Raw genomic sequence first — 15,832 nt, 5'->3', positions numbered from 1 at the left:
ACTTTTGAGTTATGTACTTATTAGTTACTAATAGTAAAATATATTCACATAATATATATGGGAAAGCAGTGTTTCAAACTTAATCAGTCTCAGTTTGTGGGTACTTAAGGATGAGGTCACAAAATATACATCAAACTATGATGTATCAAAATATAGTTCTTAAAGGTTATACATAATTTATCATGCTTCTATTAGTCACTCGGTGTTGATATATTTTGCCACCTTCGAAGATGACAACTGAGTAGATTTAAAGATGAGGCTTTATGGCAGGTCCAAATCTAAGTCAACTGACATTCTCTTGGCTGAAGTTAGTAATTGAAGGTTGTCTGGATCATGATCAGTAGTGATAGATACAGACTAACCATGTAAGTTGAAAAACATTTCAATAAATCATAGGTATAACAGGAGTTACCTTTGCATCTCAAACATTGTAATAAATTATGGATGCCACTCAAAGATTCATATTGAGACATGTCATTGAGATGACACTTTCCATCGAGGTCCTCAGAGGTTGAACTCTTGTTAAAAGCAGGTAAATATTAACTTACATTATGTTAAAATAAAATTTGATTAAAAACTCGATAAAACACAAATATCATTAACTCATAGTATGTATGTCCAATGTTCCAAACTGATTAGCAATAGCCTTGATTAAGACCGGACTTTCAGATAGCCTTATCACAGAGGATTGGTAGTAAGATGGTTGGACTTTCACTCTAAATGCCATTGTCCTTGCAAGAAACATGCCAAGCATTAGAGGGAATGCCTTTGGATCATCCTCACCTTCCTACATATATAAACAGGAAAAATTATAAACTATTGTAATACAAAAAATGATGTACCAATGTGATTTCAATCTATATAATGTATAACTGGATAAATACATATTGTGATCATCCGATTTCTAAGCTCAAATGTAGATACTCCAATAATATCAGCACATTCACGATCCAAAAACACAAACCTTTCACTTCCATTCTCATGAATGACTTTAATGTCCAATTTGTACCTTAACAAATACTACATATTAAAAATAAGAAAGGTAATAAAAAAGTATAAATTTTTAAAAGTAATATATAAAGAAATTGTATTGCCTGGGTGTAGAACTCAAGTTATATGTTCCACACTTGCACGTAACGGAACGTCCTTCAAATCGGCCTTCTTAGTGCACTTTGAACCGTCATCATAATACCATCCTTGTTTCCTCACAATAAACATTGAAGTTGTTCTAATAGTAACACAAGTTATTTCCTGGCATTAACAAAGTTGGGTAAGGACATAACTAATATGAAAATTGTAAACACAACATAAATATACCTCAGCTAATGTTAAGGCCGTAATTTCAGAAAGACTCTTCACTTCAGCCTTGTACATAAATCGGTCATCATCAGATAAATTAGAATATTGAGACAGTTGGTTGTTAACTTGGCAAAACTACAAAGAAGTAACATAAATCAAAATATGAATTTGACCAAGAAACAAAAATTGAATAAGATAACAAAAAAGAAATAAAAACATATGAAAAATAATAGAATGTGAGACTTGTATACAATGTACCTATCCTTGTATTTCTGATAATCGGGAATTTCATCGTCAATCAATATATTCGATCCACACCATAAATTTCTAACAGTCAGTGGATACTTACCTAAAAAATCAACTTCAAAGTCAAATTCATAATTCAATAACCAGGATATGCATAATTGTAGAAGGATAAAAAAATACCTTGTCCTTCCTTAACTCTGGCATGTGTCAACAAAACAATCATGGGCTCATCAATTGTGAAGTTGTTGTAATAGTTACAAAACTTCATGGCATGAGATTCCCGGAGAGTACATGTGATAACATTACCACTGCTTAGAACAAAGAGTAAAAAACTTGTGAGACAAAGTCAGTGAATTAATAATTATAAAAGAACAAATTAAAGTTATTACCTAAAATATGTGAGATTAAAAATAACCTTCTTCAAAGAAGCTTGTGTTTGAGAAAAAACCATTTTATCGACAACACAAATAATGTCTACAAATTAATAAAAATGAAGTATTAATACAATATAAATAAATTAAAAATTAGATGAATAGGAAAATATATATTTTACTAAAACATTACCTACTAACAAATCAACATGAAATTCCCCAACAAGTATTTCAGAAAACTTTTTAAAAGCATATTCAAACTGAGGAATATCGACAAACTCTTTTTCTCTTAGAGTTCTACCAACAGTAAATTGCAATCTGTATGCATGGTTGCATGCCTTAAATTGAAGATCATTATGGAACACATTGAAATTATGCATGACATATGTGTTATTTTCAATCAAATGATCATTCCATTGATTGAATTCTTCCTTTTTAACAGAAACTTGGATCTTGTCTCCCTAAAAAAAGAGATGGTTAATAATCCAAATTGCGAGATATAAATTTTTTTATGTAATATTACCATGCAGTCCATTAATATCATTTCTAGATGTTTGGGTTTAGGTGGGAGTTGGACATACCAATTTTTTGTAATTCTAACAACTATCTTTCACAAGTGCTTTGAGTCATTCAATTCTCTTACCAGCTCGAGCGGACGTGATATTGACATTAATACAGCAAATACTAACTTATGAAAATATTAAGCCACCACAAACAAAAACATTAAGCCACACAAAAACTAACAACAATAGTTAAGTAAAACAGATTGAAAACATGACTCTGATTCATGAAAGAATGATAATCTAGTAAGATAAAAAAAATTAAGGTAATTTTTTGTAGAGGTGAGCTAATAAGCAGGCTGCCACATATTATGGAGACCTTATTTGTTATTGAAGATATGGCTCTCAGCATAAGACCCAACTGTTTATAATGAATGGAAATTCAAAAACCAAAAATTTAAAATAATACTGAGGTAGGTTCAATTGACTTTTAAGTAATACTTTAGACAATGTGTATTAAAACATATATGATAGTACTCAATGATTGTCTTCAATTATATTATCTAATACATTAGACAATGTCCATTAGGCATAGACATTGCATTTTTAAAAAAGTGGTAGACAAAAAATTAGCCAATAAAAAAATGAGAATAATAATAGCAATATATTGTTAGTAACGTGTTGAAGAAGAAGAAATGAATGGCCATGACACTGGATTTGAACAAAACAACAAAACATGGCATGATGGATTAATGACACTGCAAAACTTGAAACATATTGAAGTTTCACACAAAATTCAAAATCTGCTTTAAAGGAATATGTCCAATATGGTAATAATAGCATCCCTTTCCATTTTTAATAAAAAATAAAAAAGAAGATAGTAGATAATAGATCATTAGTGATATGACCAACAATGGACATGATGGGAGTGAACTTGGTTAATTAACTATAACATACTTGATACATATAAGATAGTCACAGTAGTGATATGACTAAAAGTTTTTGATCATATAATGTAGTAAAAGTGACAATTGATAATAAGTCATTATCAATGCATTTTATAATATCAGAGACAATTTCATAGATGTGACTTACAAATTCATGTAAAAAATTCAACAACTTTATAAGTAGGTCATTAGAAATTTGAAGGAAGAATATCATAAGAGGTCAATAAAAGTTCAACAGCTTTGAAAGTACATCACTTCTAGATAAGGAAGAACATAACAAAATTATACAAACAATGACCTTCGAAAGACCAATGCATGCAACAAATATATAATCAACATCTCATCTTCAAAGAAATAAATATGAGGAACAACTATAAAAAGTCATCAAACAATGACCTGCGGAAAAACCTATAAAAAATATATATTGAAGCAAAAAAAAAGGATAAAAGACAAATATCATAAATATAACAAATATATATTGAATAGCAAAAAGTATTAAAGTTGACATTTTTAAGGTCAACAATGTGAAAGTATCATCACAGCCGGAAAAGGAAGAAGATGACAAAAGTCATCTTACAAAAATGTATTGAAGATGAAAGTATCATAAATGCATGTAACAAATATGTATTGACAATCACATTTTTAAGACACAAAAATGTGAAAGTAGATCGGATCTGGAAAAACTAAGATGGTGATTCAAAAAAGCAAGAAATGATAAATTTTGAGGCAAATAAATATGACGAACAACGACAAATAGGAAGAAACAAATATTCAAAATCATATTTTGTAGACAAAAAATGTGAATATAGATCGGATCTGGAAAAAGTAAGACAATGATCCATAAAAATGAAAAAAAGGAAGAACTTTTGAACGCATTTTCACAAAATGTCAATTATCATTGATCAAAGGTAAAATCTCTGGAAACAAAACCTTCATGATTCAAAGGTCAAAGTTTTGGATAAAAAATGTCAGTGAACATAATTCAAAGGAAAAACTTTGACATATTCCGGAAAATAAATATGATGAACAACCACAAAAAGCAGGAAAAAAATATTCAAGATCACATTTTTAAGACAAAAAATGTGAATATAGATCGGATATGGAAAAAGTAAGATGATGATCCCAAAAAATGAAAAAAAAAAGAAGAACTTTTGAACGCATGTTAAAAAAACTCAGTTACCATTGATTAAAGGTAAAACCTTTGCAAACACAACCTTCGTGTTTGAAAGGTAATACGTTTGAAAAAAAATCTAATTATGAAAGTACGAAGGTAAAATAAAATACTCATTTACCTTAAGTAGATGATTGAAGATGTATAGGAATGTGTATAGTAGTTAAGAGGAATAGGAGTTAAGACGTATGGGGTTTAGAGACGAAGAAGAAACGAATAGCCGTGATTTTGTGAGTTGGGAGTGATAAGGGTGGAGAGAGAAGAAGTAGAAATGAATGGTCGTGAGACTGGAATGGAACAAAAGAAGAAAATGTGGCATGCTGGATTAATGACATGCAAATATTGAAACATGTTGAAGTTTCACACACCATTCAAAATCTGCTTTAATTATGTGTTACTAACTTATTATGACACAACAAAAGTTTAAATGCTGGATTTTAATAATTTTAATAATGACACGCAAAAGTTGAAAGGTGTATAAATATGCTTTTTGATTTTTTTTAAGTAAAAAAATGGGTTTTACAATTTTGTTCCTAAAAACTCCAAGTGTCAAGAAAGGAAGATGTCAAATATGGTAATAATAGCAGCCCTTTCCATTCTTAATAAGATAGTAGATATAATATGTCATTGATGTTGTGGTTTCTAATTACATAGTGGAACATCTTGTTTTTGGATCAATTCATTGAGGTAGTAAGAGGGTATACAACTTGTTGGACTAAGGAAGGTGGATTTGGAATATCATATGATTGCTAAATTCTCATGGGCAACATTATTTATAAGCAAGTACCTAGGAGAATATACAGTTCCATATGAGATTATAATGCCTATTATGGATGTTGTATTGGCTGATGGTAGTGAAAGGTTATATCATATTAAGAAATGTGTACATTTGACATGGGATTAGGTACTTAGGTGCAACAAAAGGCCTCTTTGGTATTTTTTCCAGGTAATACTCCATTTTCCACTTTATAATAAGGACTCTAAAGATGTAAAAAAGGAATTCTAAGATATTTCATAAGCATATATATATACATATATATACATATATATATATATATATATTATAGGGATATAATGTGTACCCAATAATCAATTTATCATGTTTATAATAATAAAGTTATATTTATTGTTATCTTAATATCATATTCATTATTTGTCAAAATAATTAATATGAAATGTCCTTCATTAAAATTAGAGACTTATTATTGTAATAAAGATTATAATAATGAGAAATAAATTTTTTATAAGGAATTCTAAAATATTTCATAAGCATATATATATATATATATATATATATATATAATAAAGACCACTACAAATATATATATATATATATATATATATATATATATATATATATATATATATATATATATATATATATATATATATATATATATATATATATATATATATATATATATATTTGTAGTGGTCTTTATTAGATAAAAATTAATAGATCTCATTTATTAAACTACACATAAAAATGGTGCATATGGAGATATGACCATGGAACTGATCAAAGGATGATTCCTAATGGTTAATATATTACCTTTAAATTGTCAATAAGATATTCTTATTGAAAAAAAATAATATATATTTTCCACAGACTTGAAATTATCATAGTAATTAACAAGTTATTTATTATATTTTGATATCGAACACCTAATGCATTATAGTGTTAGTTGAATTATTATTGGGTATAATTAAATTCTTGAAGGATTAATGATTAATCGAGAAAGAATCCATCAACTCATGGTAATGAGTTTGAGCTCTATATAAATAAAGAATTTGGCCAAGGGGAATTGAATGAATGAAGAAATGAGTTTCTTAATTCATTCACTATGTGTTAACTTATTAGAATTTGACAAATATATCATATTCTAGAGTTAACATATAGCTGTAAAGATGGAAGGAAATATTGTATTAATATTCTAATGGTTCTAAAGTAAAATATATTACTTCATTTCTATTCGGTCATTAAGGAGTGTTGCTAGATGCCAACCTTGATTAGTAAATTAATGAGTTAATTTACTACCGGTTTAGTAATGACCCTACAAAGTCACACACTAATGAATGTTCTGATTTTTGTTGGACGAGAAAATATTGTTGACTAAATTAAATAGTTTAATTTTGTATATTTACTTTTAAGTGGAATATTATTGTACTTTTTGCTAGTTCCAAAAATACAAATAATATTATTCAGTCATCTATAATATAATTAAGTGAGACTTAATTGTAATATTTCAAAGGTTTAAAATTGATAGACAGTTTTGAAAATAAAAAACGAAACGTTATCCTAAATTAATGAGTTGTTAATTGACACTAAATGTATGGAAGGAGGTTTTGGTTTTATATATTACTAGTGTGTAGAAGCACTTCGTGTCTGCTAGTCAATATTGTATGATACAACGTATTTAATTTTTATATATTTCATTTTTTATAATTAGAATATACTTTTTGTATTCAGTGTACTTTATATTATAATTTTATGTGTTTATGATAATATTTAGTTTAAGATGAGAAATGTAGTTAATTAATGTGTTGGTGATGGTTAATTAGAATTATATGGTTTCTTATCAAAATTAAATAATATGAATGACAAAATAGGAAATGAAAATTATACCATGGTGGAAGTTTCTGCCGACAAATATTGTGTGATACTACATATTCAATTTTTATATATTTCATTTTTTGAATTAAAATGTATTTGTTGTGTTTGGGGTTATATTTTTTTATGTTTATGATAATGTTTAATTTAAGGTGAGATATGTGGTTAATTAATGTATTGGTGGTAGTTGCTTAGGATTATATAGTTTTTTTGTAAAAATTAAATAATATTAAGGGCAATATAGGAAATGAAAATTACACCATGAGGGAAGTTATTTTAAGTTTTGGCTTTATATATAGTATATATAGTATAGATATAGATATAGATATAGATAAACAAAAAACTCACATAACTTGAATTGTAGTAAGTTACAGAGGCAATATTCAAATAAAAAAATTGTTTTCTTTTAATCCTTTTATTTTGGTTTTGTTTGAAATATTATAATTTTATTTGGAGTTGAATTTTTGCTCCACGGATCAAGTGTTGATACAACAAGGATTGGTCTCGGTGTGGATACATGTGTAGGACCTTCATACCTTTGAAGGAGAATTTTTGGAAAGTCGTCACAATCTCTTGAAATATTTTTACAAACATTTTTTGTCTACTTATTATAGTATATGCATATTTTAAAATAGTTGAAGTATTATATATATACAACACATAATATACACCAAGTATTAGTGAAGCCAGAGGATGATACTATCTCCTCGGGTTGTCGACATTCACTCTTTCAGGAACGTAAATAAATTCCTTTTTCCATTTTTTTTCTTTATTATTGTTAGTTATGTTTAATAAGAACAATTAGGTATTCCCATATCCTTATTTTTATAAATAACAATCAATAATTAAATAACTTGTTAAATAATAATACTAAAACTTTAACGAATATAAAACCTTTTAAATTAAATTTATAGGTTTGATAGCTCGATCCGTGACTCATGTTGTTTCTTACTTTTTACTCTAAAATTGTGGAAAGTCGATCTACGACTAGTGTTGTTTCTTTGCTATTAATCCCATATTTTTAAAAACAAATTACTTGTGATTACCTTTTAGAATAACTTAAATAGAGTTTGGTAGCCCGGACTACGGCCTGTGTCGTCTCTTCCTTTTCACTCTAAAAATTGAAAGTCAGTGTACGACCATTGCTGTTTCTTTGCTATTAATCTCACATTTCTAAAAATCAATTATTTATATTTATATAATAAAATATATCCTTTAAATATAATAACTTAAATATTTTAAATGGAGATTGATAGTTTGGTCTATGGCTTGTGTCGTTTCTTCCTTTTCACTCTAAAAGTAGAAAGTCGGTCAACGACTAGTGTTGTCTCTTTACTATTACTTCATACTTCATAGAATTATATAAAATATTTCTACGATAAGAGATACAATTTTTAATCAAACCAAATCAATATTTTTAATCGAACCAAACAAACCAAATAAACCACAATTTTTATAATCAGAACTGCATAGTCTTGATTTTCCTATTACACATAGGAATACATAGGAGCAAGATGAACTCTTGTCAGAAAAAAATATATATTTTGTTTTACTAGTTTCATTTTTAATAAATTGTCATGGGTATAAAAGTGTATGTTATTAGTGAGGGTAATGTTTTAATACGGGCGGACGAAGTGCTAATACATTCTCATACCTGTAATCGACCCCTAAGCTCAAAATCTCTTTTTAAAGGCCATTTTTGTCCAATTCGGGCATAATAGAGAGTTTCATATGTTTTAACCACAAAAAAAACGTAGTGGCGACTCCAAATCAATCGGGAGAGGTAGAAATCGAGTTCGCCTCTCCCTAAGTCGCAGAGCAGGTCTTCCAATCGAAAATCGGATCGTGACACATATATATTGTATCTAATCTAATCATCTCGTATCTATTATCTTTCACATATGGATTATATATTTCTAACACTGTCTCATTCTCTATCCTGAACTAATAATATATTGTCACATAAATAAAAGAGAAATATTAAAACAAAAAGTAACATTCTAATTAGTTCGGAACAGAAAATAAGATACTATTAGAAACATTTGATGTCCGCTCAATTATCTTCTTCATCTCTGGTACTCATTGTCTTTCTCAACTAACACCCATCACCTATTCTTAGTATCCACTTGTTTTTTAGCTTTCCGTCACTACCTCCTTCAAATATTCCGAAAGCAATAAAGTAGCTACGCTGAGCAACAAAGAAATGTAATATTTGTTACCCTTGTATTTTTTTTTTCCATCTCTACCTTTTATATCTCGAGATTTGAGTTGGGCTTTCCAAATTTGTAAAAATACATATTTTGGTTGGCCTATCTGAGTTTTTCATTTACTTCTCCACAACTCAAACTTTTTGGAATTGTCTAACCAATTTATTTTCGATTAGCCAATCCTTATTTTTTCGGATGGACTATCCAAAATCTCAACAAATTTATTATACTTATTTTTTTTAATCCAACCGTGACTAACAACTCTTCAACTAATAAAGAGTTCTATTATTTCAAAACATGTGAAAATTATGAAAATATAAATATGATATTAAGTCATGAACCAAAATATTAAAATATTATTTAATGAGCTTTTTACTTATAAATGTTTTTACTCATCCTTAAGAATTTTGCTTGTAATTAATATTGGTTTTATTTACTTACCTTATAAATTTCAACATTCAATCTAAGACTACTACTTTTTTATATTATCAAGAGTATTTTATCATCTTTTTATATAATGAACTAATTTTTTTTTGTACGTAACTACCTCACAAGTGATACTCCTAAGAATCAAACCATCGACATTGTGAATCTAATACAGTTTAGACTACTAACATTTTAAACATGTTTATGCATTGAATATATGGTTTAAATGAAAATATAGCAATTTGTGTTATTTGTAAATCAAATATTGAATACAAAAAACATCAAATTACCAAAACTTTAAATAAAAGTACAACATTATATGTACCAAAAAGAAGTAAAATAGCATTAAATGGATCATCCATACATAAAAGTAATTGTGATCCGTACATGAAATGAATGTAAGAAACTAAGAATGTAACAAATGAACTAAAAACAAATAAATCAATCTCCATATTCGCCTCCATGTGCAGAGCTGACGAAGAACCCGATTTCGGTGGCATAGCTTGGTGGGCGGCAATTGGTATGTGAAGACTGAAGGCTTCGGGGAGACTAGATCTGGATGGTAGTGATGGAGTAAGAGGATAACTTCAATGAAGTGTAGGTGGTACCATTTGCGGTGCGGGTGAGGGAATCATAATGGAGTAAGGAAGGAGGAGGAATAAAAAAAGCATCCACAAAATAACTCATTCATTGATGGTAGGGGCATGGGTGGAGTAAAGTTTGTCATTTGACAATCCTAAATGTTGATTAGATCATTTTTTAACCCGAATCCGATTCTAAACATAAAGCTAACCCGACCCTATACGTCGATCGGGTCAGCCTTTGAATCTGAACCCGACCTTAGACTCGACCAAATATAATGCACAAATCTTTTAAATAAAGTCTTCTTAAAATTACTTATTATTATGGATACATAACTCACGTATAAAATAATATATGTTAGAGACATATAATGAGTGAATAACTATGAGACATACTAGAGTTGAATCATGCTTGTTTCTTAACCTTAACTATTGATTGAATCTAATTTTTAAATCAGAACTAGTAGGAGACCTGTGCATTCGCACATGTGGTAATGTGTATTGCATGAATTTAATTAAAGATTGAGAACATAACTTATTAATGAAAATGTTATTAAAGATTACCTACTAAAACATGGTTTGTAAATATCCATTGCTGATGTAAATACGTTGAGACAATGCAATGGTATTGGACCTCTATTGTTAAAAAAATGAAATATGTTATGAAAATTTGAATGAATTTAGTTGAAAAATATCATGATGTTTGTTAATAGGACAATGTGACTAAATATTTTCTCATAAACCTTGCTTTGTATATATTTGGTTGTTGTTGTACAATGAGATGAAATGAATCTGTTATTTAAAAAAATGTAATAGTTAAAAATAAATATTTCAAACATAATATAAAATAAGTTGTTGAATACCTGTTACAGATTTTGGAAAACTTCTTTATAAACAACATTTGTCGTTGTATTCACTAGTTTACCATCTTTGTCATGTATCAATATCTTCAATTCATTTTTGCTATGTACTCTTGAAATAACTACATACAATTGACCATGACTGAATATTGGTCTAGGTAAATACAATCTCACACTTTCTAGTAATTGACCTTGCGATTTGTTGATTATCATAGTGTATGACACAATTATAGGAACTGTCTTCTGACAAGCATGAAAGGTCATGAAGATTGGGATGGTGACATTGATAACCTAGGAATGTAAGTTATATTTCCAATGTTTTTTCCAGACATCATCTTTGCCCCAAGTACATGATTAATCATCTTCGTAACCACCAACCTTGTACCATTACATAACCCTTCAGATTGATCTACATTCCTTAATAACATAATCAGGGTGCCTACTTTCAGCTTGATCTTATGATTTGGAAGGTCTGACGTTGAAAGTGAATTTAGAAATTCAGGAGTTAATATGATGAATGTTTCACTGTCATTAGCATCAGACATATCAACTTTATCTGAACTCAAGTATTCTTTTACATTAGAATAGTTATTACTATAAATATAATAAATGTAATACATTTAACATAATGTGTATGTTAACTAAAATTGAATACTTTACCTGTAATTTTCATCCTAACATATTCATTGATTTGATCAACAATCTCAATAGTTGATGCAAGTATTGTTCCACATTGAAGAAATTGTTCATCTTTGTAATGATCTTGTAAGTTTGAGTAGGTGCTAGAGATTCCAATTTAGACCCAATAAAATTTTACCTTATTTGAATCAGATCATAATTAGGTTAAACCGGGTAAGTGAGTATGGTCTAGTCTTGTTCACCCCAATGTATAGTTTTAACTTTTAAAGCATATTTAAATACTAGGAACAACAAAGAGTTGCCGAAAGTTTTATTCCATTTTAAACACTTACATCTCCTACAAACACATGGAAAATAATGTACTCAAAAAGGTTAAAGTAACATATCTAAATTAAACGTGTAGATGATATTATTTTGACATTTTGGACAAGATGGAAAAAATGGCAATTCAAATTGGGTAGACACCCAATGTAGAAAAGTTAAACTAGATTGGTTCTCTTTCCTATTAGACTGGAATGTCTTCTTTCAAAATCGGTAGGCTTTGTTACTTTCCAAATCAGATCTTTTGAACAACCGATTTTAAAATAACATTGTTTTTTCCATTGCTCACATTTTGTTATATTTTTTAACTACAACTTTAACATTTTCCAAAATTTATATTGAGAACATGTAAAAGTCATATACTCAAATAATTTGTATGTAAAAAATACAAATAAGTTGAACTATTCAATTCCTTCAAATTAATTTATACAGATTATAATATCGTGGATTCAATTTCTTTGAATAATTTGCATGTAAAGATTATACGGTGTGAAAGACACTTTTCACATGGGTTAAATAGTTCAACCTATTTGGAAAATATTTTCACATCCAATGAAAACGATTCGTTTCCCTGAAAATATTTACAAAAACATCAATACTTCTATAATTAAATTGGCAAAATAAAATTAATTTAAAACCCCTCAATTGCTAGAGAAATAGTTAATAGAAACTTTTTTAGTTATTTTTGAAGTAGGAAAATCACTTTTAGCATCTATTTGATCACTACTTTTTACATATTTCCATAGTTGATTTGTATCGTCATATGCTCAAGATTTCTGAACTTTCAACCTGATCCAATTCATAGTTCAACTTTTGTGTCCTCGCACCACTTTTCACATTTTTTAAGACACAATCAATGGTAATTTAGATGTTCTTATCCTAATTTTATTCCAATCCAATAAATTTGTGATATATAATAAAAAAATCTAAATACTGAAAAACATACTTGTTAATTTTTATTAGTTGTGAGAATTTTATTAAAATGAAATAGAGTTTGGAAGATGCTTTTAGAACATGTGATATTGATTATGTACAAGTAGGATTGACAATAAACATCCACACTTTCCACGTAAGGAAAGAAAACAACATAAACCCAAATATTAATTAAGCTCTTGACATCAATGACCCTGCAATCCCAGCAATAAGAGCAGTTGGATCTCCCAACACAGCTGACACCACAATCTGCAAAGCAAACCCAGCAATCTCACAACACTTCCTAACCTTCCCACCTTTCTTTCTACTACTATTATGAACACTCACCAAACTGTTCTTGAAGCTAGGAATCCCATTATTCTCCACCATTTTCTTCCCATCGCTTCTTCCAACATAAACCTCATGCCAACTCTCCACAATCATCTCTCTCACACACGCCACATGCAGATTATACTTCTTACACTTTGATCTGTAACTCCAGCTTCTACCCTTTTGCCCACAACGGTGACAAGGTGAACTCACTTTTCTATATAGATATAGCTTGGTTTCACCATCGTCAAGGAGCATTGGGAGCTTGGCACAACATGGGTGGAGGTCAAAACCGCATGAAAAACAGTGGTAGAGGAACCCTGTGACACTTTTCTCGCATGCATTGCAGAAACGTGGGGTTTCACCTAGTGCATGGGTAGAGCTAGATTTCATTTACAACAAGACCACAAATAATGACTAACAATTAAAAAGATTTTAATTATGTGTAACAAATTTATAGATGATTAACATAAGATGGTATGATATAAACTATTTTAGTGTAGATATGAAAAAGTAACTAGAAATGAAAGAAATACAGTCCAGTCCGATTAAATACAAAAATAATCTTTTCTTATTTTTTATATTTATTAAAAAATAATTTAAAATAAGGATCGTTAGATACTTTTATGTACCACAGTCCTCGTCTTGATACAGTACTGGCCTTTGCAGCACAGTAGAGAATTTGTTCTCTATTAACATGTTTTTACCTTTCAATAAATATATCTCTAAATTTTATTGAATTTAAAGCTAATTATATTTTTTTTTAAAAGTTCATTAGATTTTAGTTTTATTTTCGAAGTTTATTTTGATTGGTCTTAGTCTTAAATGTTTCAAAAGCTTGATTTAAATTAATGTCATCAGTTAAGTGATGATTTGTCGGTTTTCATGTGAATAATTAATATAAAATGTTAGTATGAATCATGGCATCACTTAATAAAGACCAAGACAAAAAAGGAACTAAAAACAGAATCTAGCCAACTTGAAAGTAACAATGTCTTTATTAAGTTTGTAAGTTCTGTTAAGAATTATTGCATAGGAGGTTAGGAATGCAGCTATCTTTAAGGTGGAGAAATGTAGAAGCTGAAAACTGTGGTGTGTATTCTACTTTTCTAGCTTTGATACAAATTATAAAGGTGACTGCTTCTCAACCCTTCCTATTTTGATGCTCAAGCTATCTTTTCTTATCAATAAAAATGTCTAATTATCTATTAAAAAGCAACATAAACATATTTAAATCAAAATTAAATGAATGAAAGTTAAAAAATATATTTGTAAATAGTAAAATGTTTAAAAAAACAAAGCTAAGGGTGACCATTATATACCACTAACCTGGTGGAAGAGAGAGGAATTGGAAGGAACATTTGGGGTAGAAAGGGTGAAAGAAAGATGAGGAAGGTATAGCACAGTGCATATGAAGGTCATAGTCACAAATTTTTGAGCACTTGTAGCGTGAGCCTATGCCAATTTCCTTGCAACCATCACATTTGAATGGGAATTCTGAGTACTCAAACCTTAACTTGTGTTGTGGGTGGTTGAAATGGGATATCTCACTGCATTTTGTGATGCTCATGTTTGTTTCTTTCTCATGAGATTTGCCTGTGGAATAATACATTATATGGATATGAAGAAGAGTGTGATGTGAGATATGGATTTAAATGTTGGTGTACGTATGGGTAGTTTTATTAGTTTGGGGTTTGGATATAGTATTTAATTTAGCTTATGGTCTAAGCAATTGGGAAAAGAATGATGCCCCCTTTGAAGATGATGGTGATGGTGGTAGATAGAGTTAGTTTACGGGAATCCAAAAAGAGGAAGACATAAGGCATATATGTATATTAGGTCATGCCCCACATGAGAATATATACAAAATTTCTTTTCTATGGATTAAGGATATAAAGTTTTGGTTCAATTCAATTATTGATGCTGAAGCAGATCGAGTAGAATAGCAAGGTTAGGTTCAGTTTGATTATTGTTCAAATTCTATGTAGAAACCGAATCGAACCAAACTTCTCATAAACAGTTTGGTTTGATTCCACATTTTACTATGTTTTTTCAATTCTCTAGCATTTCAAATTGTATTCTATAATGATGGTTTGTCCATCTTAACCACCACTTTAGCTAACAAATTAATATTTAGACTCCAACATTTAAAACAAAATTCAATTACATAATTGTACAACACAAACCAAAAAAAGTCTAACACAATTTGCATCCAGAAAACTTGGCAAAAGACTAACAATGAAACAATTCAAGATGGATGGAACTAAAATAATGAAAATAGCTACAACAATTAATATGACATTTCTTTTACTCTTTGAAGTAAGTGCCAAAATATTATATTTGAACTATCAATTTTGTAGCACTTCTCTTTACTTAATCCAATTTGTTGGTTAATTGATCCTAAAAGCTTA

General features: G+C 29.0%; 1 protein-coding gene across 1 annotated transcript; it reads right to left on the bottom strand.

Moving 5' to 3' along the window:
* On the bottom strand, positions 13,262–15,189 carry LOC109359224. Its single transcript, XM_019603805.1, has 2 exons — positions 14,751–15,189; positions 13,262–13,786 (listed from the first exon to the last, which is right to left on the bottom strand). Exons 1-2 carry the CDS (start codon positions 15,031–15,033, stop codon positions 13,284–13,286), a joined length of 786 nt encoding a protein of 261 aa, XP_019459350.1. The 5' UTR covers positions 15,034–15,189; the 3' UTR covers positions 13,262–13,283.

This window comes from Lupinus angustifolius, chromosome LG11, assembly GCF_001865875.1.
Source record: "Lupinus angustifolius cultivar Tanjil chromosome LG11, LupAngTanjil_v1.0, whole genome shotgun sequence".
In the NCBI taxonomy this organism is placed as follows: Eukaryota; Viridiplantae; Streptophyta; class Magnoliopsida; order Fabales; family Fabaceae; genus Lupinus; species Lupinus angustifolius.
This window is presented reverse-complemented; position numbering and strand designations above follow the sequence as displayed.